The sequence below is a fragment of the Grampus griseus genome (genome assembly GCF_964374135.1).
Source record: "Grampus griseus genome assembly, chromosome: 4".
Lineage (NCBI taxonomy): Eukaryota > Metazoa > Chordata > Mammalia > Artiodactyla > Delphinidae > Grampus > Grampus griseus.
This window is the reverse complement of record NC_138997.1, coordinates 18,276,680-18,302,331: the sequence shown is the minus strand read 5'-3', so window position 1 is coordinate 18,302,331 and position 25,652 is coordinate 18,276,680. Positions and strand designations below refer to the sequence as shown.

Genomic DNA, 25,652 nt, shown 5'->3' with positions numbered 1-25,652 from the left:
AAATGGATTTATTATTAGTCCATTTAAGTTTTAAGAATTGTTTTATTATCTACTTATTTTTAGTTGTATTATTATTATTAATATCAGTTTTCACAGCTCTAAATGCAGCATGCAAGTCTCCCCAGAGTGGGTACTGGCATCTGTACCCGGCAGTGTTTGAACCACGACACTTGTTGCTCTTTATTTCTTTCCCTTTGGTTAAAATACAGTATATGACGTGTCTCTCACAAACCAAATTCCTCATTAGGCCAGGATAAGGACCCGTTTGCAAAGTACTCAACTGTAAGAATAAAAACGATTATTTGTAAACAATTTTCTAGTATGATATTATTTCAGAAGTGGAAGAATATGTTTCTGGCATTTGTACTGTGTATCTCTTGCTCATGAGAGGGAAGAAGCTATGGGATTGGAATTTGCAGAAAGAATGCCTTAGCAGTTATAGCTCCTTGTAATTTACATCTGTTTTGATAGGTTCTAAGCTTTTTGAGTGCAGGTATTCTAAAATAGAGTCCACCTGTACCTGTTTCAGGCTTATAGAACTCTGGGTCCTTACTAGCTGTTCCTTGATGGTAAGAATGGGGATTTATAGGACATTTTTATTCACCCATTGTTTTATAGTTTTTTCATCAATGAACTTCTTTGACTCATTTTTCTTTCTATCAGCTTTCATCAGATAAAGGAATGAGGTTTAAAACATTTCAGCTTACTTGTGATTACAGCATAAGAATGTGTTAAGATAGCATCCTTTGGCCTCTTGATTTCCTATTCACTGATAACATTCATTCTATGAACCTCTTAGCATTAAAGAAACAGCCACATCACGTTCATCATTCAAGCATAAAATTGTCTTAAAGTAGTAAATATATACACATGTATAAACCATATAAATGTCAAAGATATTATAACATGATGGTTGACAGCAAAATCTTTGAATTAGACAAATCTGAACTGAAACTCGGTATCGTTCTTTTTTTTTTTCAGTTCAGTTCAGTTGTATCATTCTTTTTTTTTTTTTTTTTGCGGTACGCGGGCTTCTCACTGTTGTGGCCTCTCCCGTTGCGGAGCACAGGCTCAGCGGCCATGGCTCACGGGCCCAGCCGCTCTGCGGCATGTGGGATCTTCCCGGACCGGGGCACGAACCCGTGTCCCCTGCATCGGCAGGCGGACTCTCAACCACTGCGCCACCAGGGAAGCCTATATCATTCATTTTTAACAGTGATCTCACCTAGCCACATAACCATAATGGAGATAATATTTATTTTTTTTAGGGCTTTGAAAGTAGTAAATGAAATAGTAAGTACTGAATAAGGGGTTTTAAAAAAAGAGAGACTACATAGCTTTTTGAAGAATTTTGGTTTAAAAGAGAAGGTGAGAAAGTTAAGAAATGTCAATTACCAGTCATTATTTATACAGTTTTACAGGATTTTTTTCATTTCACAATTTAAAATAAAATTTGACATTTGATACCAGGGTACATATTACAAAAGTGCTCTTTTATAATATAAATTTAAATTAAATTGGAGTTTTTTCCTTTCTCAGTGGTACATAAAATAATGATGTGTTTTATAATTGATGGCATTTTAGAGTCAGTGAAATACAGTTTTTATAACGGGTATCAACATTTCCTTTTCTTCAGGAGTCAATAACATGTAGTAGATTTAGACTCAGTATATAGATTACGTCAAATTTCTGAACCTCTCTTTGACTAATCTGCAAAAGGAAATCCTATCCCATGACTATAAACTGTGTAGAAATCTCTTAGCAGAGTGTTTGGTGCAGAATTGTTAAATGTACAACAATAATAGCCATTATTGTTATTATTATCTTTATTTTTCCAGTTAATCTGTGAATTGGTAGAACTGGATGCAAAAGCCAGGTCTGCCACCAATTAAGTTTGGAATTTCTGTCTCACTTTCCTGTTTTACAAAAGAACGTTTTGGCTAAGATGACCTCTAAATTCCTTCTGGTTCTAAAATTTTGTAATTTTACTGTCTAATTCAGAGTCTTAACAAAATGTAACCATCAGATGAATTTTCTTTGTTTCTTTCAGTTTGCGGGGACATCCATGGACAATTCTTTGACTTGATGAAGCTCTTTGAAGTGGGCGGATCTCCTGCCAACACTCGCTACCTCTTCTTAGGGGACTATGTAGACAGAGGGTACTTCAGTATCGAAGTAAGTCTGCATCATTTCTTTTTAGCTGCTCAGTAATGGATCAACAATATCTTAGCAAAATAAAGTGGTATATGTATTGCCTTAAGGAAATCCCTAGTCTTTAACAATGAACTTTAATACACATAAATGTGTGGGAAATTCCATATCCTATTTTCCGTTGATTCTCATATGCTTTTTATTGCATAGAAATGCCAAGGAAATGGCTCATAGTAAGATTTTGCCTTTCATACTTTTTATAGATTTGCAACTTTGCAAAACTTGCATGATATTTGACATTAGATAATTCTGTCTCCTGTTGAGACAATGAATCAAATTTGATTAAATAAGCAGGAATGTGTTTGCCTGGTTATGTCTCATAATTATGAGACAATAAGTTATTTTTGTAAATTGATAGTCAAGTGCATGTGTCTGCATTTGTGTGTATGAGTCTGTATGAGTACACTGACAGCTGCTATATTTTGTCTTTTTTGGCACCTGTCATCTAATAGGGTAATTTGTCAAAATCATTAGTTAAAACAAAACAGATAACCTTTGAGTAGAGGTTCTTCCTCAGCCTCCCAACTGCATCTGCTTCAGGTAAGTAGAAGTTACGTTCAGAATAAAGACAAGGCTCTTGTTTCATTCAGATGTTTTCTCTTTCAGGTGCTTAACATGGTGTTTCATACATAGAAATGACTCATTAAATATTTATTAAAAGAAATAGTTTGAAATAAGAATAAGTTTTAAAGAATCAGAGCTCATGCTATAGTAGCTGACATCATATGTGCTCTTGGAAATAATGTGTTAAAAAGGAAAACAGTTATTCTTAATTAAAGAGAGAAATCAAATTTACTGAAGTCTCACACCAATGTCATACATTCATAACAATCATTTATTAAAGAGATTCTAGGTTTTTAAATTTTCATCATAATATTTCATTTATTATAGGAATATTTAATGTTGAAAAACATGTCACTCCTAAATGGCTTTTGTTTTTAAACTATTATACTAACTTTTGGAGGGGGGGTTATTCAATTCACCTCCCATCATTGACTATGCATATATGTATATATATATATATGTCCCACCAATATATTAATCACATTTAAGGATCTCATTTAAAGATCACATATTTCTTAATCATTCATGGTGGTAAGGGAGGGAGGGGTGGTGTTGGTATATAAGTCCAAAAAGAGGAGTACATTTAGGTATTTCTTCAATGTATATGTACTGTAATTAGGAGAATTTAAAGGAATATACATCCTTGCTCTCTAGAAACCTAAATCTGTGTAGGAAAATATAACTGTAAAAAGCTTTATAGAATAAGAAGCCTAGAACAGATGGTTCCAGGATTCAATTATTATTTGAACTGATTATTAAAATCTTGGGATAAAAAAGGTACAGAAAATAATTACCATTGGAATATAGATGTTTGGGAGAATATCGAGGGCATATATGGCTGGGGTTAGAAACAAAAAACAAGTAAGATTTAACTAGGAGGGAAACTGAAGTGAGAAAAGTACAGAGGAAGAAATTAGCAAACCTCATAAACTTCATTCATGGGTTAACTTGACCAACATGGCAGAGAAGTGTGACTGAGTACAAATTTTGTAAGACCTTTGTATCACATTAGGGCTAGTATCTGCCAAGAGTAAAGGGAAAAAAAACCCAAACAAACATAATGGTGGTTTGAACAGGATAGAAGTTTATTTCTCTCTCTAGTAAAAGCTGATAGATGGGCGGACCCTGGCTCGTGTGACCCCGCCTGGTGCCAGGGCCCAGGGCCTCTGCCTTATTGATCTGATGTGCGTGGCCTCGTTACAAAGTCAACCTCATGACCCAAGACTGCTACACCAGCTTCATCCCTCATATTCCCACATTACATGCAGCTAGAAGGAAAAGAAGGAAGAAAAGGGTATGTCCTCTCATTTAAAGATGTTTCCCATAAGTGGCACTGTTACTTCCCGTGGGCCAGAATTGGTTTACCTTGCGGTATATGATTTCCGTGTGTAGCCAGATTTGAGAAAGACTGCTATAAACAGAAAACAGTAATGGGAGATAAAGAGTTTCTGCTACTTCCTTTAAATTAGGGTTATGTGGAAACTAAGGAAATATTTTTAAAAATGATTTTAGTGACTTAAATTTATCTTATTCATTTAATATTTATATGCTCCTATGGAAGGTTCTGAGGATAAATGAAATCGGTGTTCTACTTTTCTTGAAGCCCACCTTCTAAGCAAAGAATGGCAAAGACTCTCCTGTTGGGAGTGATTATATTTTCTTAATCTTACCAGTCTATTTACCTTTGATTTTTTTACGAGAAGAGTTCAGGCTTCTGAATCTCTGGCCTCAAACCTTTTGAAACTTGCCAAACTCTCTCTAATTAGAGCTTTTTAGAACTGTTTCCTTAAAGAAGTTGTGAAGCAGTAATCACTGGTTCCTCAGTAGATTTTTATTTTAGTCTACAATTAATCTAGATTTTTGAACTATGAAAGTTGTGGTAGTTTATATAATATGTCCCTTCTGCAATTCAAGCAAAGAATCAAAGTCTGAAACCAAATGTTGGTGAAATATCGAGTGTGTGTATCATAGGACATTTAAAAGTTCTGAGATGCATGTATCAGAGTCCCCATCTTCAAAAACAGCTCTTTAATTCAACTCTAGAAGTCTGGGAGTATAGCCCCGGGGACTTACCACATACACAAAGAAATGACAAAAGTGTGATAGCCTCAGAAGTAAAAATGATCCATTTTGATTAGACTGTGACCTTTGAGGGGTTTGAGAATGGCTCAGTGATATCAGCCTATTTAAAATAGAACTAATATTTATATAAAACATACTTACTGAAGATACTGTGAGGCTTCGTATTGTGGATTAAGGAAGCTGACATTGTTTGCAAGCTGGAAATGGTATTGTTTGCCTAGTATAAATGATCTCATTTATTCCTCACAGCTCTTCAAGGAGCATGTAAATGTCTTTCTTTTCAGCATGCAGAAACCAAGGCTCAGAGAGAGTCACACACATAGTAAATGGCAGTGCCGGGATGCAAAGTCTGTGCTCCTTCCACTACATCCCATGCCTTGGCCATATACTCACTAAACGAACCACCAAAAATGCACACATCAGTGATGCAGGCACTGATACACACTCTTTGTATATAATATATATATTATATTACACATTATATAATGTGTAATATAATATATATAATAACTCTTTGTATATAATATAATCTGAAGGGCAAAGCATTAAATATAAAATATTCTCTTTGCGTATCCTGTTGGTTTAAGATAAATTCTAAAATGAGAGCTCAGTTTTCCAGCGTGTACTATCCTAACAGGCTTCCTGATTCATCTCAATAATTGAGAGTTCCACTGCAGGTCTCCTCCTTTGGCTATTCTCTGGGCAAAGAGAAGCAGTTAAATTTAATTTTTATGAAATCAGCTTTGAAGAGTAGATTCAGATTTCATATAGTCTCAGCTGGGTAGTATTTACAGGCACTGGGTAGTGTGCTCTGGGCAGTACATGGAGTTCATTTTATGCACTCCCTCCCCGCCTTTCCCCCCATCTTCTTTCGCCAAGATTAGAAATTGTTCCCCACAAAGTTAGCCCAAATGAAACAAACAACCTTCTGAATAGTGATGAAAGAGATAATTTTGCCTGGGATAATGATTTGCCTCACACCAAATACCATCCTCTTTCTCATGATGGCATTATGCTAGCTAATCTCTTTGATCAAGGCTATGTGTACATATATACTGATAGTTTCGTGTCTGTTTCTCTGAGAATGCAGGGAAGAACTCAGAATTGCAAACAAAGGCAGACACAACTGTTTCTTCTATTCACTTCCTCGGGCTCCCTTTCTAGCCATTCTGCCCTGCAAGACATTGCCTTGAGCTTAGAGAGCTGTGCCCCTGCACCAACGACTAGATCTCAGCCCAGGCCTCAAACACCTTTAAGCAGGAAGAGTAGTTGTGTTTATTAGCTGTAAGCTCATAGACTAGAACGAACCACAGCACGTCAGGCAATGTTCCATGCTTCTGCATGAGAATAACAAGCAAAGGGTACAGCAGGCAATGTTAGATGACAGAGTGATGCCACAGACATGAGGAAGAAATTGTCTGGCTGTCTCCCTGCAGCCAGTCATCCTTATAGTGCATTGCTAGCTCCCACCGCTGCTTCTCTGTGTGCTTGTCCGACCAGGCAAATGATGTCTTAAAGGAGCAGCATTTGACATTTTTTTCAGGAGTTTGGATCTTTTCCCAGCCAATGCATATCCCTCACTTTACCGTCCTGTGACTGAGAGACAGCACTTTTGATTAGAATGTTTTGCAGCATGTATAGTTATTTTAGGGAGCTGCTTGATATATATCTGAAACTGTATATATGTGTTTTTTACTTCTTGCTTCCTCTTTTACATCCTTCTTTACTCCCCTGTACAGGTTTTTAAGAATACACATCATTAAGAGGCATAAATTACCAAGTAAAGAACTGCACTGCTGTTATCAATGAGCCAATTAAACTAATGAAGAAAATTATATCCTTAGTGCTGCTTCATTGGGGAAGCTAAATAAGAGAAAACTATGTCTGCCATAAAAAATTAAGAAAAAGATACAGGATGCTCGATCTTTCATATTGACTAAACCAAACTAATTTTAGATTGTAAATATCTGTTTAATTATTTAGAGTATGACTGGAAAGATAGTCGAGGTCCAGTTGAAAGTGATTAGTGCAATTAACTTACATCTCACCCTGCAAAAAAGCCAATGGAACTTGCCTCTCTATTTCTACTTTAACCAATTAATCCAGGGAAAATTTTATTCACATTAGCCATCTGATACCCCATGGACAAAAATAACCAATTATTTAACTAATTTTTCTTTCATTGTTCATTAAACGGGATAATTTTTTTACACGAGACTTTTCTTTTTTAACAGAATATCAGGTTATAATTTTGTTCAAGATCTTTAGCTCTCCAGAATGTTAGCGCTTTAGATGGCAAAATAGTTACCAGCAGGACAGTGTTGTGCTTGGCAGTGCTCTCCGACCAGATGTTGAGGGTGAAGCTCGCGGGGCTCCACTCTCCAGTCCACCCTTGCCCTGTCATTTACCATGCCACTTCTTCCATATTGGCTGCATTTGTGGTTTTATTCAGTGTTTGGGAAGATATTTTATTCTTGCCACAGGGGAGAGGGAAATAAAATGTGGAAAGCGGATTCTTATTTTTAGGGTACTCGAGCCAAGAATTTGGAAATTGAGTTTTCTTTTCTCTAGTCTTGTCTTTTTACTTTTCTTTCCTCCTCCCTCCCTTCCTTTTTCTCTGTCATCTCTCTCTCTCTCTCTCTCCCCCAATCTGTCTACTTCCCCCTCCTTTCTGACTGCCTTCCTTCTCATTTACAGGAAAGAGGGTCATGTTTCCTAAACTCCCGCTACATGCAGGGTGCTTTACATCCATTACATAATAAGGGACATGAAATGTGTACTGAATCATTTAAAAGGTAAATAGCTATGATAAGGATACCACAGAACCTTTGAGGTTTCAGTTATGAAAGAGCTATAGTAATCAAGACTAGAGGTGATAAAGCCATGTGCTAATGTCAAGACAGGATCTTTAACGGATGGCATAAAAAGAAAATATGGGCCCTAGAATGTGATTCCTCTAGTAGTATTTGAGTGGGGTTAAAAAATTGCATTTTAGATTTTTGTTGGAGAGGTTATAGCTTTGCTTTAAAATAAATTGTTATAGGCAAAACTAATCTAAAGAGTTCGGAATTGTGGTAACATTTTCCAAAGGACATTGATTTGGGAGGGGGCACAAGGGAGCCATCTGGGTGCTGAAATGTAACTGAATCTGGGCAGTGGTTTCATGGGAATATACATATGCAAAAATCCATTGACCAGTACCTTTAAGATAGATACATTTCACTGGATATAAGTTATACATTAGTGAAAACAAGAAACAAAGAAAACCTTTAAAAAAAGTAACTACAGAGTAGCCAAAACACATATTCTCTCCCACAATGTATGCATTAAATACAACACATTAAATACAATATAATTTTTAAAAGACTTCCCATACCCATCCCATTCCTATTCCAAATCAAACATCCAATGTTAACAACCTATTTGGAAAGATATTTTTATATAATTTATAATTTAATTTATATTTTAAATTTATAATTTTAAATTATTTATAATATAATATATAAACAAAACATACATATGATAAAATCTTATAAATTTTAAATTGAGAATAGTTCTCTCATTGACATTAATAACAGTGTATAAATATCATCTCTGAAGTGTGAGACAAGCTTGATAATACACACTCCTTTTACTAGAACATTGTAAGTGCACCTCTAAACCTGACACACAGCAATCAGAGACTCATTGAGCCACGTACACGTATCAACAGATCATAATCCTTCAATACAGGCCAGTTGGTCAACTTCTCAGAAATAGTACTATCATCTTTCACATGAACTTTAGGTAATAACTATAAGCAGAAAATGGTAATTATAAAATTAACTAATGTAACATATATATGTAAAATTTGATATCAGCTAATTATTTTTTTTTATTCAATCATAATTACAGTGAGGGGCAGTATCTTGCTTGAACAACTCAGTAATACATATTTTTTCTGATAATTAGTATTTTCTTCAAAACTTGGACTATATAGTCAAACATTTATTTCCACTCATTTAATAAATTATCACATGAGCTGACAGAGATGATTATTGTTCACAGGTAGCACCACAAATGAGTTGCCAGTAGCTTTTCCCTGTGGAGATTATCCAGCATACCTACTATATGTTGGAAAACTCATTATTAAAATGTAAATATTGTTTCAGTTTTGGTTTAAGATTTGAGTAACCAGAATCAGACTTTTGCCTCAATATTTTTCTGGTTCTCTAACGTCTTAACTTTCAGAATAAAGTTCATGAGGATAGAAAAGCATACTTGTTTTCAGTGTGCTGTTCTCTTCCCTGTGGATTTTTAATGAATGCTATTTGAGGATAATGAAATTGATGTTAATACTTGAGTATCCCAGTTATCTTAATTCACACTCCAGGAAGACTGTTTCGGTGTCGGTTGATTCCAAGCCTGGTGAATTTATACTTGGCCCTCATTTTTATGCAAACTGTAATACCCAAGTAATTAATTTGAGAGTTTTAAGGTATATGAAATGTTTCCCCTAGCTATCAGCAGCATATGTAGTGAGAGTCCCTGGCCTTCAGTTTATTTACAATTACGTATAAAACAAAAAGCTCAAGGCTTTACCAAAGGCACTGAAATGAGAGACAGGGATATATGTATCCTGTAGTGAAGTAGTGAAGGAGAGTAGTGAAGGAGAGAGCATAATGGAAAATATGCTGTAGTGAAGTAGTGAAGGAGAGAGCATAATGGAAAATAGATACAGGGACTTTCCTGCTGGCGCAGTGGTTAAGAATCCGCCTGCTAATGCAGGGGATACGGGTTCGAGCCATGGTCCGGAAAGATCCCACATGCCGCGGAGCAACTAAGCCCGTGTGTCACAACTACTGAGCCCACGCATCTAGAGCCCGTGCTCCGCAACAAGAGAAGCCACCGCAATGAGAAGCACGTGCACCACAACGAAGAGTAGCCCCCACTTGTCGCAACTAGAGAAAGCCCACGCAGCACTGAAGACGCAAAGCAGCCAAAAATAAAAAAATATAAAATAAATAAATAAATTAAAAAAAAAAAAGAAAATAGTTACAATCCAAGTCAGCCTGAGCTTGTCAATGTTTGCTTCTAAATTTTGTGGTGCCTTTCCTTTCTAATTCTCCCATTTCTTTTACCTAATTTGTACAAAATAATTACCTTTATAAAGAAAAGTGACTTTATTTTATTTATTAATTGTCACATTTCTTCTCATACTTTGACACAAGTATATTTTCATTTTTCGTATATTTTCATTCGGGCTTTTCCCAATAAACTCTATGCAGTCCATTGTTTTCGTGTGGTGTCTAGATCTCCAGTGCAATGTTTATACTTTAGTATAGATGAATCTTGGCTCTGTACCGAAGTAATGTTTTCTGTTTGATTTTCAATATCTTCCGTAAAAAAGACTTAGCCTTTTGGGGACTTTTGGTCACAGTAGTGCATTTGGTTCATGTCTTCCTGATATGTCAGCCAAGGTATGTGTAAGTATAATGGAAAATATTTATTTTTATATTATTCTTTTTTTTTTTTTTTCTCAGTGTGTGCTGTATTTGTGGGCTTTGAAAATTCTTTACCCCAAAACACTGTTTTTACTTCGTGGAAATCATGAATGTAGACATCTAACAGAGTATTTCACATTTAAACAAGAATGTAAGTATACTTCAGGCTTCTTCATTTAACATGGTATGTGCTAAATAGTGATTTTAATCCATACAAAGAGCGTATTACAATATGATCCCTTGCTTAAAAGTCAAAAATTCAAAAACTGATACTATATTATGTCATTCCATTTTACTTTCTGAGCATGGTCAATTAAGAGAATTCAGAATTTCTTTTTAAATTATAGTTTTAAAGTGATATAAAAATTCAAATTAATGTTTGATGTGATTTAGCCTAAGCAACAAGTGATGAAATTATTTTTTTAAATAGCCAGAATACTGTTGTTCAGGATAATCCTACTCTTTAATCTCAAATCACTCAGTAAAAACAAATGGAGGGCAGATTCCACATTGAGCCTCTCTTTCTGGACCCAGTAGATTTACCAGCCTTGAGTGGATTTTACAAAATTAAAGACGACTTCTTCCTTTAGAAATAAATACTAAGAGTGAGGAGTACTTCATATAAATTTCACTTTCCTCTTCTCTTAATTTTCCTCATTGTCCTTGGAAGTTTAAATTTCTCTTTGTCATTTAGTCCTATTTCAATGGAACATAGAGACTTCTCTCAAAACATCAGATATAAGTCAATAAAGGAAAAGTAATGTGCAGTGATTTAGAAACAACTTTGGAAACTTTCTTGCAATCTGCTTTTCTACAAGAACATTCAGGAGAATCAGCCAGTTTTGTGTCCTCTTCTGTTGGTCTCCTAGTTGCTGTGTTTTTTTTTTTTTTTTTTTTTAATACACATCTGCAGGTAACTAGCAGGGATATATGTATACAAAAGTTCTCACCTCTGTTACACAAAAAGTAACTAAAAACTGTCAAATATGGAAGGACAACGAAAATAAAAAATAGTAGATATAAAGATTAATATATAACTTTAAAAAGTCTTCTTTAATCACATTTGGAACTTTGCATGTGTAGTTATATGCTAATATGATTCCGGCAAGAAAACATTTTTTAAAAAACCCCTATTTTTATGAACCAAATCCTATCTGTGAAATCATAAGAGTAAGTAGTTGGTTTTTAATCATATGTTAAAGGTAAAATAAAGTATTCAGAACGCGTATATGATGCCTGCATGGATGCCTTTGACTGCCTGCCCCTGGCTGCCCTGATGAACCAACAGTTCCTATGTGTACACGGCGGTTTGTCTCCAGAGATTAACACCTTAGATGATATCAGAAAAGTAAGTTCTGTTATTTTCCAAGTCTACCATTTGGTGTCTTTCAGTAATAAATGCAAGGCATTAATTTCCCTGCCTTTATCACTAACTTGATACTTCTGAATGAAAATGATTTAAACTGGTCATGAATCTCTTTTTTTTTTTTAATCTAGAAAGAAACATATATTTATACTTGGAAGAGTTTTCATCTCAAAAACCTCAAGTTTCATTTTACCATGTGATGTGTCATTAGAAATACTAAATATCTGATCACTAAAATATATATATACATATATATGTATGTGTATATATATATATATATATGCCTTTTCATTTCCCCTTGGCTTGTTTCAAACAATGCGTTGTATATTCGTGGTATATTACAGTTAAAAGATGTTGCTTTCCTCTTGGGAAAATATCACAACTTGACCTTTAAAATGTGTCCATATTGGCATTTTTTTAAAATCTAACCATTTTCACGGCTTAAAATTTTAAAGTAACAACCTAACAAAGGCTATGATGCTATTTTATTGATTGTACTGAGTGGCAAGGTGAAAAGCAGTTGATTTTTTTAAAGAGGTATTTTTCTACTTAATTTAACATTAGATCTTACTGTTGTTTTGGCCAGCAAAAAGATGAGTTAGATTGAATGTGGGAATATCTCTTTCATAAGAAAATGTAGTATAGGATAGTTTTATGTAGTGGAAGAGACAGTCTTTTATTTCTTTGATTATGCTCAATATTCTTTTAAAATTTCTTTGGTTTTTAAAGAAAAACTATATTTAAGTAAGTAAAACAGTCAAATTCTATCTGAATACTCTATCATTAAGGTCCAAGTCTTCAAATGTAAAAATAATATTGTATTTACTTTCCTGTTAGAAAGGAAATTCATGGTTTTTATTTTTTAAATTAAACAAAAATACATTAAATAAACCTTTGTTTCCTGCTCTGTGTGTTTGTGTCCTTTTTTATAAGACACCATTACACGTCTGCTTCTGGTGTTCTGTAGCACACAGAGGATTGATATTTGCTCTATATTTCAAGTTCTGTAGAGATAGGACACTGAAGTGTAGTCATGGAGCTCAAGTATAGAGTGGTTCACTTTCTGCATGAATGTAACCACTTTATTCTTCTAGAGTCTGATGGACTCCTGAAATCAGTAACTAAACTTGTTATCATAAATTATGTAGATTTTTAAAATATGCTCTGCTATCCCTAGGACTTTGTTTCTGGCATGTTTCAGATATTATGTTCAATTTTTGTATTTGTCATTACACTTTGGACTGAGCCATAAAGTGATTTTTATGTTTGCGTTTACCATATGCCAGTTAGAGTTTCTACCACACTTACTTTAATTAACTTCAGAGTTGTTTATTTTCACAGTAGATGGTATTAATTTCAGAATGCATTTTATAACTTTTCCAGAATAAATTCTATATTCTGGTTGCCTTACCAGAGTTCTAGCTGGGAATTCACATTAATCAGGAAGTCTCCCCTCCTCTACTGTTCTATCCCGAATAATCAGTTCTTGCTTCTCAGAAAGAAATTCTGTATTTTTATGGACAAGCATTATTTTTCTTGTATGAATTGTTCCAGAAGCATAAATTATTTAAATTATCTTAAGTCTAAGTTTGCAATGAATATTTTACATATAGTATAATGGTTGAAATATAGAGGGTCTTGTCTTACTGAAGTTTTTCATTGGATGTTGAAAAAGTGAAATACTGCTTCGTTCTTTTTAGATATTAGTAAAAAATGGTGTGTAGCAAAACCATTATTTACATCGCCTTTTATGTCTCAGAAAAAGAGAGAATTTGATAAGCTGTCAGCCTTATATATTCACCTGTCCCTATGGGGTTTTTTTAAATATTAAAGTATTGAAAATGGAGAATATTGGTTCTTAATGGGTTTTCAAAGCTGTTTTAGGCTTTTTTTCAAGAGACTCCATAATATCTGCTAACTTCACCCAAGATCCTTTAATTGTAGTCAAATCAGGATAAACTACAAGAGGTGACTTTTATAAAATTGTTGGTGAAGTGTCATTTCCAGTTATTGTATTGCTCATAGCTTCTAAATGTACCATTTTAAATTGAAATATGACTTTGCTAAACATTTATAGCTGGAAAATTGGAAAATGGATTTCATATGAGGACTTAAGGTAAAACTATAGCACTTAGAACTGTGAGCTGAAGAATGACCAGCTAAATTGGAGTTCATTTTACTGCTTACTGTTAAGATGGTTTGTACCCAGTAAAATGACTCCAATCATCTTGGACTTTAGAAACTTAGATATCCCCTAATGAGTGAATATCCGAAATGTCATATAGCAAGTAACTACTCTTAAAATGAAAGCCATCTGTTCTCAAAATTATATCGTTGAATATAAACACTGTAAATCGTTCCCCATTCTGATTTCTAAATCACAGTTTAATGGAGGCAGTAATAGAAATTTCCCCAAAGGTAAAAAACAAAAGCTTCTCCTCAAGAAATGAAACACAGTTAGAGTCACATCAATTGGTAATAACTAAAACACTAGGCTGGATAAAATAAAAAGGAGAGAAAGACGGAGAGGAAACCAGGAGAAAGAAGAAACAGAGTAAAGGGTGGGAATTAAAGAGGCAAGAGGGAAGCAAAGGGTGAGCTGAAGGCAGATAATAAATGAGTGTCAGGAGGAAGAAGGAAGGAAAGTTCGAGAAAGGTGAAGAGTAGAAGAGTGGGGAGGAAGGAGCACAGGTCAGGAGGGAGGTAGGGGGCAGTTCACGCTGCGCTGTGGCTGGGGAGCAAACGTGGGTACTGAAAAATGCTGGTCTCTTCTATTTCTGAATTCCAACTTTCCAAAGATTAGTATTTTGTTCTCTGTCTTCTATTTTTCTTAGTTAGACCGATTCAAAGAACCACCCGCTTATGGACCTATGTGTGATATCCTGTGGTCAGACCCCCTGGAGGATTTTGGAAATGAGAAGACTCAGGAACATTTCACTCACAACACAGTCAGGGGGTGTTCATACTTCTACAGGTGAGGACGGAGAGCTCCAGCTTGCCTCTTGGAGCATGTGACATTCGTTAACTGTTGTTATTCATCAGTCCATGTGTTTGATTTCGTTATTATGTGCATATAACGTTTCTAGGAAGCAAGTACAAATGAAAGGTTCACTTTGATAGCCTGGTTCAAATGGGTTCTTAGCCCTTGGAGAATAAAAATATAAATAAGTAAGTAGATAGAGAAATAAATGAATGTATCTATATAGACATTTAGATATAATATCTGTGAAGAATAGAAAAGGCATAAAAGCGGCAAGTGGCTTCAGCATGACAAAGCAGCGGAAGAAGGTAGTAGAGTTTAGTAGGAGATTCGTTCTGTTTCAGGAACTGTAGGGAAAAAATCCAGTGCCAGCCTTGATTTTCTTTTTTCTTCATTCAATTATGTCATCACTTAAAATTATTTTTACCAGTTTTCCTAACTTAAATGAGAAAAGGAATGTCAAATTGATCAATTAAATTATTTTCAAGTTATTCTTAAATTTTCTTAAGTTCATTGGACTTCCTGAATAAATTAAAATTAGCAGCAACCCAGTGTATAGGTGCCGTAGTAAATTTATTCTTAGCACTTTGACAAGCCATGTTGACAAAAATTTTATAGTAATGTTTCTATTTGCAAATGTATGGAGATTTGGAAACATTACCACCCCCAATAACATTTCAGAGCACTTCAGGAAGAAATCAGCACCGCAGTTGGGTTTTTGCATATCCTCACGATTTCCCTGACATCTTAGTTACCTCAATTTTAGCCTACTGCATTTTATTACCCCCAGTTGCACTAGGCTCCCTTATCAGACATATAGTTTGATGTGAAAGTGGCCAGAATGAAAGTGCAAAAGAGATTATGGAGAAGTTGAGAATTTAAGTTCTAGAATACATAGTCTTTTTTAAAAAAAAAACCTGAAAAATCATACCTGATATTCACTGAAGTTTACACTCAATTCTTGCCCTGGCAGCCAAGCTAATGACCAGGCTGGAAGAACTCTGTAAAATGCATCCAACCACCTATCTTTCGTCTCTAGAGTAAGCAGATATCATCCTTCTGCATAACATTGATCAGAGTTTATTCTGGAACATTTTGGTGGAAAATTTTGTTCCATACATTGTTTCCCTTATGGGGGAAAAAGTTTCCTTTTCTTTATCTGTTGATGTGATTGAGAAATTGAAGCTTGCGAACAGAAAGTCTTGTACACTATAAAGCATCATTCAAAGAATGGTTTTTGTTTTAAATATTAAGAAAGAGGTTTGTCCCAAGCTTTTTTATCAGAAAGTTTATAATTCATTTCTATGTTTTGGAAATTTTGGCTAAAATTAAGAGTCATGGTATAGTATTTCTGAAAAACCTAAGGTTTCTTTTCAGTAATTAGTTAATTGGAGAGTAGTCTTTTATTAAAGACATTCCAACTTTTAGTGAAAAGTTGTATTGTTGAAATATATCAAAGCCAAGTGTTCAGTTTTTCAAATCTGGTGTCAAATCCCTAATTATACCAGGAATGTTTAAATTACTTATTTGATACCACTGAGTTGTGCTTCAATAATACAATATCAAATAAAATATAAACCTCTTGATTTCGATATTAAGCCGTATTGCATTAATCTTTAATTCATAGTATAACATTCCTCTATTAGTTTTCTGAGTCAGCTGTTCAAATATATTCTAAATAAAGTCCTGTACTGAACTTATATAAAGTTATGGTATTTTTTTGTTTTGTGAATATAGACACAGATGTGTTTACGTCAGACATAAAGTCCATCAACTAGATAATGGGAGGATTATGCGTGTTTTCACAATTTTCTTCTCACCAAAATTATTATTTAACTCCTCTCCTTAGAGGTTCTTAAGAGATAATGATCGCTAGCCATGAGAAATGCTGACTGTCAACATCTACAGCCTATGTACTCTGAGAAATGGCAGAGCAGTGTGGATTGTTTTATCTGAAGAGAAAAACGACTCACACATTCTCCTAGAGCTTTTTGATTGTTCTGTCTTTAGTGTCATCTTGAAGGTGTCAAGCCACCTCTGTGGTCATGGTTTATAAAGCTGATCTAGAGGGGCACAAAGGAACAATAAAATTGGTAAAAGAACTTGGTGACAATTACCTGTTTGAGTTATTGGCAGTTAGTTTGATCCACAACTCCCAGTTTTATTTCACATGTGTCTGTAGAGTTTGTATATTTAAATTGCTATGCCACCCTATCCATGATCTAATGTATTATCTGGACCATGATTTAAATAAAATGAAGTTATATGGGCTTCCCTGGTGGCGCAGTGGTTGAGAGTCTGCCTGCCGATGCAGGGGACACAGGTTCGTGCCCTGGTCCAGGAAGATCCGACATGCCACGGAGCGGCTGGGCCCGTGAGCCATGGCTGCTGAGCCTGCGCGTCCGGAGCCTGTGCTTCGCAATGGGAGAGGCCACAGCAGTGAGAGGCCCGCGTACCGCAAAAAAAAAAAAAGAAGTTATACAGATAGATGCATCTGTAAGAATTTGCCAATGCTGCTCATGAGTTATAGAAGACAGTCCATGTAGCAGAGAGGAAGGAATCCATAAGAACTCTGCTTTTGCCCCAGTGCTACCATCATCTTTAGAACCTTAGACCAGAGTTTGCATACTCAGTGCCTATAATGTTCAAGTAACTAAGATGCTGGAAGCAGCCACGCACTAGAGTATAAAAGTTCGTGAGGATTGTGACAAATCAGAGGTAAAATTTCATTTTCATGGAGACCAAATGAAGCCGTCAGCCAGGTTTGGTGCTTTGGGTGGTTTACCTTGGAGGCATCCTGTAAGCTGTGTGTTCTAGGTGTAGCTTGCTTCAGAAGAAGTGAGTTAAACCAGCCATTTTAAAGTTCCTCTATATGCTGAGATTTGAAGAATATCTTGACGGTCACTTAAAACATGTTTTTGAAGCTACAAATGGCAGCTCACTCAAATCACTACTGGTCTCTTAATCACAGATCAACAGCCTTTCTTCTGTTCACAAGCAACCCAACTTCTCTTCTACAGTTGACACTCTTGTCCACCCCTTCCACCTTGAAATGCTCTGGTTCCTCCTTTTCCGCATATCCTGATTCTCCTCTGACTTATCAGGCAGATCCCTGACTCTTCTCCTGCCTCTTTCTTTGTCTTCCTCCTGCTCTTGACATTTTTCTTCACACTGTTCCCAGGAACCTCATCTATTCCCTTAGCTTCACTGTAAACTTTGAACTCTGTGGTTAGATTACCAGATCTATGTCTGGTCCCTTTGTCTCTTTATCTCTCCTGAGCTCGAATTCTCTATGCCTAGTTTTCTGCTGGAATTTTTATCTTAAATGTTCCGTTGTCACCTTATCCTGAACTCACCTTGCCTGAAAAGGTTTATTATTTACCTTCCCACTTGCTTAATTCCCACTGGAGATTTCTCCTGGTTTTTCTGTTTCTATTAACAGTTCATTTTCCCAGTCACACAGACTAGCAAATACCTTTGCTTTTTCTTCTTGTGCTGAAATCACCACCAACCAGTCATCATGTCTTATTGACCCTTTCTTTAAAATATAACCAGCATCTAGACCATCCTGCCTTCCCTCCCTCCCACTCTGAGTTCAAGACCTTCAATTTTAGCCTGTCAAAATCACACCTGATTTCAGAGCACCTTCCTATCCCCTCCCCTCAATTCACACTGTTGCATTCATGGGTAACCTTTTGAGAATTCATTCATTCATTCAATTATTTAACAAATATTAGCTGAGCACCTACTATATATGCCTTCCGTAAGGTTTTATCGGTAAAGTCCCCACCTTTGAGTGAATGACAGTCTAGTGGCAGAGACCAATAAATAGAAACTGATAAATTGCAAGGTGAGTAGTTCTGTGATAAATGTGGAGGTTATCTCTCTCTCACACACACACAAGGATGAATGGGGTTTAAGGGACTACTCATGGTGGAAATGTTATTAGACCTAAGTGTTAAAGGATGAGTAGAACATATCCAACCAGAATCAGTGGGGGAGGCTCTTGAAGACAGGAAAGTGGTGAAAAATATGAGGAAGATAAAAACTCTGGGAATTCTAGAAAGATGACTACCCAAATGGTCTCACTTTACCCCCAATCCCAAATTACAGGTAGCAGCTTTGGTATACACTAAAGCGGAACCTTCATATAACTAAGCTATTCTACTCCTATTTTTATATCCACTAGAACTGTGTACACATGTGTGCCAAAAGACATATACAAGATTGTTCATAGCAGCAGTATTCATAATAGCCAAGAAATGGAAACAACCCAAATGTCTGTTTAGTAGAATGAATAATAAACTGTAGTATATTTATGCAGCTATATACAGCAAATGAGAATGAGAAAAACTGCACAGAACAACATGGATGAATGTCACAAGTATAATGATGAGTGGAAGAAACCAGATACTAAAGAGTGCGTACTGGGTGATTTCATTGAAATAAGAGTACAGCATTAGAGAAACCAAGTCTATAAGGTTAAAAGCCAGGATGGTGGTTACCCTTAGTGAGGAGGTGGTGGTGACTCGAAGGACATATGAGGAGTTCAGGTAATGTTCGTTGTCTTGATCTTAGTGCTAGTTACAAGGGTGTCCACTTGTAATCGTCTGATTGGTGCAACTTTCTGTAAAGATGTTATACTTCAGTAAAAAGTTTGCCTTAAATAAAAATTGCTCACTGCTCCTGAGGCAGCTGGCAGCTGAGGACTTGAGCTCTGGTGAAGTTCTGGCAGGAAGGGCTGGAGCCCTTCCAAACTTGATCCCTAGTGGGCAAAATGAAATTAGTTTGGAGAACCTGGGGCAAAGAAAACAACACAGCAAGTCCTAGGAAAAGATAGACCTGACAGCATCCGGGCAGTGCCAGGACACCCCAGGGCTAAGAACCCATTGCTAGGCCCCAAGAAGCAGAGGAGGAGCTGGGAAGGGGGGCGAGTCCTCCATACTACCAGGCTGAGAGTGGGTGAGGCACCAAGGAGGCGGGTGGAGGCTTTCTCTTGGTCCACTGGCAAGGGATTGCAGGCTGCCTGCCTCTGCTTCGCCGGAGCCAATGAGGGAAGGAAACCCTTTGCATCTCGCACCTGTATAACTGCCCCTGTTGAGGCTCCTCCAACAGTTGTGTGTGAGCTTCAGTAAGCTGACAAATTGCTGCTGAGCGTTTAGAATATGAAGGCAAATAAAACAGTGTCTGTCTCTTAAGGCATTCGCTATTGCTGGAGAGCAGATGTATAAACATAAATTACACTACAGTGTGACAAGCGATGTATTAGATTCATACGTTATGGGAACATAGTGGATGTAGCAATTTTATGCACCTCAGGGTGAGGTAGGTTTGAAGGGAAGGGTTCACAAATGATAATTTAGCTAAGGCTTCGCAGAAGAGTGGGCCTTTGCAGAGGAACAAACAAACTCAGGGAAAGTAGATGCAAAGGCATAGAAGCATAAAAAGGCATTTTAATAATGCCTGCTGGCTATTATCATGGTTAAAGCATCTGAAATCTACAAGATTTATTTCAAGGTCTAAAATAGAGTTTAATATAGCAAGAAACAAAAATAATAAGAGAAGCAATAGAATGAGTCTAATAATAGCTGTTCGCGCTAATGCCCAGCCACTTTTTCTATCATTTCTCACATTTTTGTCTTTTCTACTTTCTTTACCTTTGTTCATGCTCAGTCTCCTCCCTATTCCTTTCCTTCCTTCGGCGGAATTTAACCCCTTGCCTGTCTGCTAATTCCCATAAGTTATTGCCTCTAAGGTCTAACACAAGTCACAACTAGTAAAAGGAACAGCTACTGCTGGAATCTGGGGTTGCTGACTCACGTTCTGTGACGCATTCTTACCTCCACACTGTGGTAGTGAGGAGACACATAGGAGTGGCTGAATGTCTACTGCCATGGGCCAGGCACTGGGCTAGGACATCTACATATATTGCTACTTCATTTAATCTTCATCTCAATTCTATGAAATAAATAATACTGTCTGCATTTTTGCAAATGGGGTAATTCAGGCTCAAAGAAGTGGAGTAAGAACCCAAATCTAAGGATCCTTACTATTCCATGGAAATTTCCACCTCCCTTTCTACTCAGAGAAGATGCATTTTCTAGTGCTTAAGGAATAATCATATTCCAATAGAAAAAAAACCCAACATTTTCAAAGACTACAATAGCTTCTTTCCCAAATACAGCAACGCATGCTGGTAAATGAATATCACAAAGCTGAAAGCATCACTGGCCTTCACCAATCCTTGAAGCAAGTGTCGTTAGAAGACATGTTCAGGACATAGGGTTAAAAAAAACTGTTCCAGCAGAATCACTCATACAGTTAGATTGTGCCTGACAAGGGTACCCCTGTGGAGGGGGATGAGTGGGGCTGAGATTCAGCCCGCCCTCTGCTCAGAAGGCCATGGCCCCGGCTTGAGCTGATCAGCCTGGAGGAGGAAAGGCTCTTTTTTCTTGGTGGGCTCAGAAGTGTCACCTTATTAATGAAAAGAGAAAGGAAAAAAAAAAAAAACTACTACAAGATAGATGTTTTTCAAAAAGATTTCCTCAGACCCACATGCTTTCTTTTTTGCTTTATAATTTCTCTACAAAGCTTTACTATTTTATCTTTAATGTAGTTTTTTTAATTAAAAAAAATACGTTTTACCTTGCTACCTAGATTATATCTTCAGGACAGAAACCATGCCTTGCACTTATCATACCACCCCTCCCTGTGTCTCATAACAAATGGAAAGAAAATCACCAATTAGTGTTTGATAAATTATTGGTGAATTAATGATTTTCCAACTCTCCCTATGGTGTTAAGGTGTTCTGAACTCTGCTTTTCCTACCATTCTACGTGTATCTTTTTTAATGCTTTTCAGCTGAACACTTTGTGGTTTATCATCATTTCCATTAAAAAGCATAAAAATGTTGTAGAGGGTTTTTTCCTAATATTGTTCAAGAAATTATTATTTAGAAAAATGTTTGTAATTCTTAGAAAGTTCAAGTATTTGAGTATGCATGCTTTTACGTTTCTAAAAATCTTCTTCAAAATGAATTCGCTCCAAGTAATCAAGTGTTCCTCACTTAAAGCTATTAACCTAGCAAATTAACCTAGCTAGGTTAATTTTATCTTCTTCAGATTTCCATTAAATATAAGATGTATATTTCCATGGGGGAAAGCTTAGCTTAAACACATAAGGGTATCAAATTTAGCATGAAGAAAATATATTAAAATTGTGTTTTCATAAGACTAGGTAACTTCTTCTAAAAGGAAAAAAATAGATAAAAAAGAACAACCAAGCCATTTGCACAAGGGAAAAAGTGACAAACATAGACAAACAACCTCTGTCTTACAGTGGTACAACAAGGCAGTAGTGTCTTTCTAAGAAGCATTTTGAGGGCACAAGAAATGTAAGTACACTGCTTAAAGAGATAGGGAAGGAACATTTATTGAGTGCCTCCGCTACTCTGTCACCCTTTGTCTGGGCATCTTGTAGCTAATATGTACAAGCAAATGCGCTATTTTTGAAGACCAACCAGTGTCTCTGAAATTAAGGTCTCTTTTGTTGACACACTGATCTGGAAAAGTGATATACTCACCTTTTCCCAAAGTAGAACAGAAGTCTTTGACGGCACATGTCGGCCAACTCTTGATCCAGGTACCATGTGGACACGTTTCCATGTAGGCACTCTGGGTGGACCATCTCCTCCAATTTGTGGATCATGCTCATGTTCATCAGTTAGGTGGTTTATTTATTGAGATGACCTGGGAACACTAAGAAGGGAAGGCGGCATGGATGGCTCCTCTTTCTCTCTTCCTAGCAAATTGCTAGAATATTCTAGAAGACACATGTGTGCACGCGCACACACATGCACACACACATGCACACAAATATGTGTGCACATGTTGCACATGCACCAAGACTATTTTTGATTTCAGATCCCACTTTTGCCAAAGAACTGAATCCTTTTTATAATCAGTATCTCTACAGTGATATGCCATCTTAATGGTATTTTTTTCCTCTTAATCAGAGAATTCTTACAAAATCTGTAGCATAGAAATGATTTTCATCTTCTCTTTTTTTTTAATTATTTGAGTGACATATATTATTATTTCCCCAAAGAGCTATTTTTATAATTGTGAATTGTTTCCTATAGTATATGTAGTTTAGGTTCTAGTGAATATCTGTAGTTTGTTTATATTTAAACAAGCATTGGTTTGCTGTCTCTTGATTTGAACTATGTAAAATTTATTCATTTTTATGATATACATTTTTCTCATTAAAAATTCTTGGAGCAGAGATAAAGGGATTGCAAAAGGTCTTTCAAGTTTAGTTTGTAATTTGAATTTCATTTTTAATGAAGTTTTCATCTTTGGTTTTGAGACTTTATTAACAGACAAAATCATATTGATTGTATGTTTGATATTTTTTTAAGTCACAGGAAACAATGTCTTAAGATAAAATTCTGTTGGTCACATTTAAAGTACACATTTTTAAATCTTGTGGATTTCATAATTCTGTTTAGATTTTGAATGATATAATCAGTTGATGTACCCATAAAGAAGTTGACAGTTTGACTTTTCAGAAGACTTACTCTCTCCCACTCCCTAGCTCAGTCCTTTCTGTCAAGCTCTCAAGCAGGCACCCAAATACAAATAATGCTATATTTGAGAAAATTGGGATTTATACTTTAAATTCCACTCTTATGTTATATTTATGCTTCCGTTCACTTTGTGTTTAGATGTAGACTTAATAATATTGATTTTCTCTATGAGTTGGATACTTTTCTAGTGTCGTTATATAATGACAGCATTCTTTTTCCAATTCACACACCTCCAGCCCTTTAAAAGTACAGCTATAGGGAATTCCCTGGTGGTCCAGTGGTTAGGACTCAGCACTTCCACTGCAGAGGGCCTGAGTTCGAACCCTGATCAGGGAACTAAGATCCCTCAAGCCACGCGGTGCGGCCTAAATAAATAAATAAATAAAAGTACAGCTATAGGCAGATGCAAACTATAATAATGGAATGGATAAACAGCAAGGTCTTACTGTATAGCACAGGAAACTATATTCAATATACTGTGATAAATCATAATGGAAAAAAATAATGTACATATGTATGTATAACTGAATCACTTTGATGGACAGCATAAATTAACACAACATTGTAAGTCAACTGTACTTCAAAAAAAAAAAAAAAAAGTATAGCTATAGGTACTTTTTCTGCCACAGTGGAAAACCTGTCCTTAGAACCAAGAGGCTTGTTTCATGAATGATGTATGTTTGATTATAATTGATCCAGTCACATAAATCTGGATGTTATAGATAAATGTGCTACTCTTGATGATTTCATAACAGATACTTTTCTCTTTTCTTTTTGTCTCTGGCAGTTACCCGGCTGTATGTGAATTCTTACAGCACAATAACTTGTTATCTATACTCCGAGCCCATGAAGCGCAAGACGCAGGGTGAGCCGTTTTGTGGGTTTATGAAAACCATGCATTGCCCTTTGTCAGTCCCTCATATGCTCGGCAGTGGAGGTTCCCTTTGCCAAGCTCTCTCCCTGAAGGAATTAGACCTAAAAATTGCCTTCTGGTGACACAGATATGGCAGGGTCCTGGGGAATAAGTGGTTTGCAGATGTGCTGTAAAGTCCCCTTTAAAGTCCTTTCATTTTTAGCTTGAAGAGGTAGAATTTTCACCTGGCTGTCTTAAGCACTGTGAGGCCACCTCCTTTTATTTCTTTCAATTCCCGCTCTTACCGTTGTCCCATAAGTGAGTAAATTGACCGCTACTTTTCAGTCTTGGTTGGCAATGTGGATGAGAATTACACATACGTATTTAACAGGTATTTCATGTTGTACTCTTGTTTAAAGAATATCATTCCTGATCCCAAGTTTTAAAGGGCAAAAACAAGAGACATTCAAATGATGGGGAAAATCCTATATTCTAACTAACAAATGCATAACATGATTTTGTAATATCTGGTAAATTTTAAAAATGTAAACTGATTCCAAGGATTTAGAAATCTAAAAAAATATCAGATATGCACTTTGATGGTACATTCAATCTACATTTGGGAGATAGGCGTAGGGAGAAATAAGCATAATTCATTCTAGGATTTGAAGTCCAATACCCTTCCCAGTACGCTCCACTGAAAGGCATTGTTTTGCCTTCAAAAGCTTAAGCTCATTCCTTCATATTCTAAGTTTTCTGAAAAGGAGGAACATTTATTTTTATAATCTGTGCACTGAAATTGGGAATTCAGATGCCCGCATTCTGAAGTAAGCCCATACCCGTGATGATTCTGAATCAAGGCAGATCCTGTTGTTTTCAAAATTAGCTTTTTTCAAGCAATCAGTCAGCAAGTATGAACTGATCCAATATTGTGTGCTCACTGCTCTTGTAGCCAATGTTCGCAGTAACCTATTGATATACCCAGCCAATCAGGTCCTCAGATAATTTTTTTCACTTTTCAGGGCAGTGGTGTCACCATTGCTTTTTGGCTGACTGTCCCAACTGAACATGTTAAGCAGATTTATCTTAATCCCATGGTAGACCTGAAATCCATCTGCTTACTTGAAAACAGGTTAAGTGTGTCGATTAAAATCAACAAGTATATTTGTTTAAAATGAGCAGTTGACTGATTCATTGGGGAAAGTTGAGATTATGTCATCCAGATTCTTTGTTTTTATTTGCTGTCAAGTAGGCATAATCAGGCAGAGTTTATAAAGTCAAGGTACCAGGATTAAGAGCGTCACTATCTTTTCCATTCTGATTTTTTCCCCCAACAAAGCTCAGTTCCATAAGCAGAATAAATACTTCTAGGACATTTCAAAAGATTTTTAAGGGGGTATTTTCTCTTGGGAAAAGTAGTATCAAAATATTTGTAAAATTATAAACTTTAAAGTCGTTATTTAATCTATCTAAAGGTACTATTTGAGGCCTGTTTAGACCCCAGCTAATTTAGGCATGATTAGTC

General features: G+C 36.1%; 1 protein-coding gene across 2 annotated transcripts in view; it reads left to right on the top strand.

Annotated features, from left to right (window-relative positions):
- Positions 1-25,652, top strand: part of PPP3CA (protein phosphatase 3 catalytic subunit alpha) — a 292,969-nt gene that overhangs the window by 216,603 nt on the left and 50,714 nt on the right. For both annotated transcript variants that reach the window (XM_082653807.1, XM_082653806.1), the window contains exons 3-7: positions 2,051-2,175; positions 10,380-10,491; positions 11,543-11,688; positions 14,541-14,680; positions 24,062-24,139. In XM_082653807.1, the coding sequence (XP_082509933.1) occupies positions 2,051-2,175; positions 10,380-10,491; positions 11,543-11,688; positions 14,541-14,680; positions 24,062-24,139 (601 nt within the window). The remainder of the gene's footprint in view (positions 1-2,050; positions 2,176-10,379; positions 10,492-11,542; positions 11,689-14,540; positions 14,681-24,061; positions 24,140-25,652) is intronic.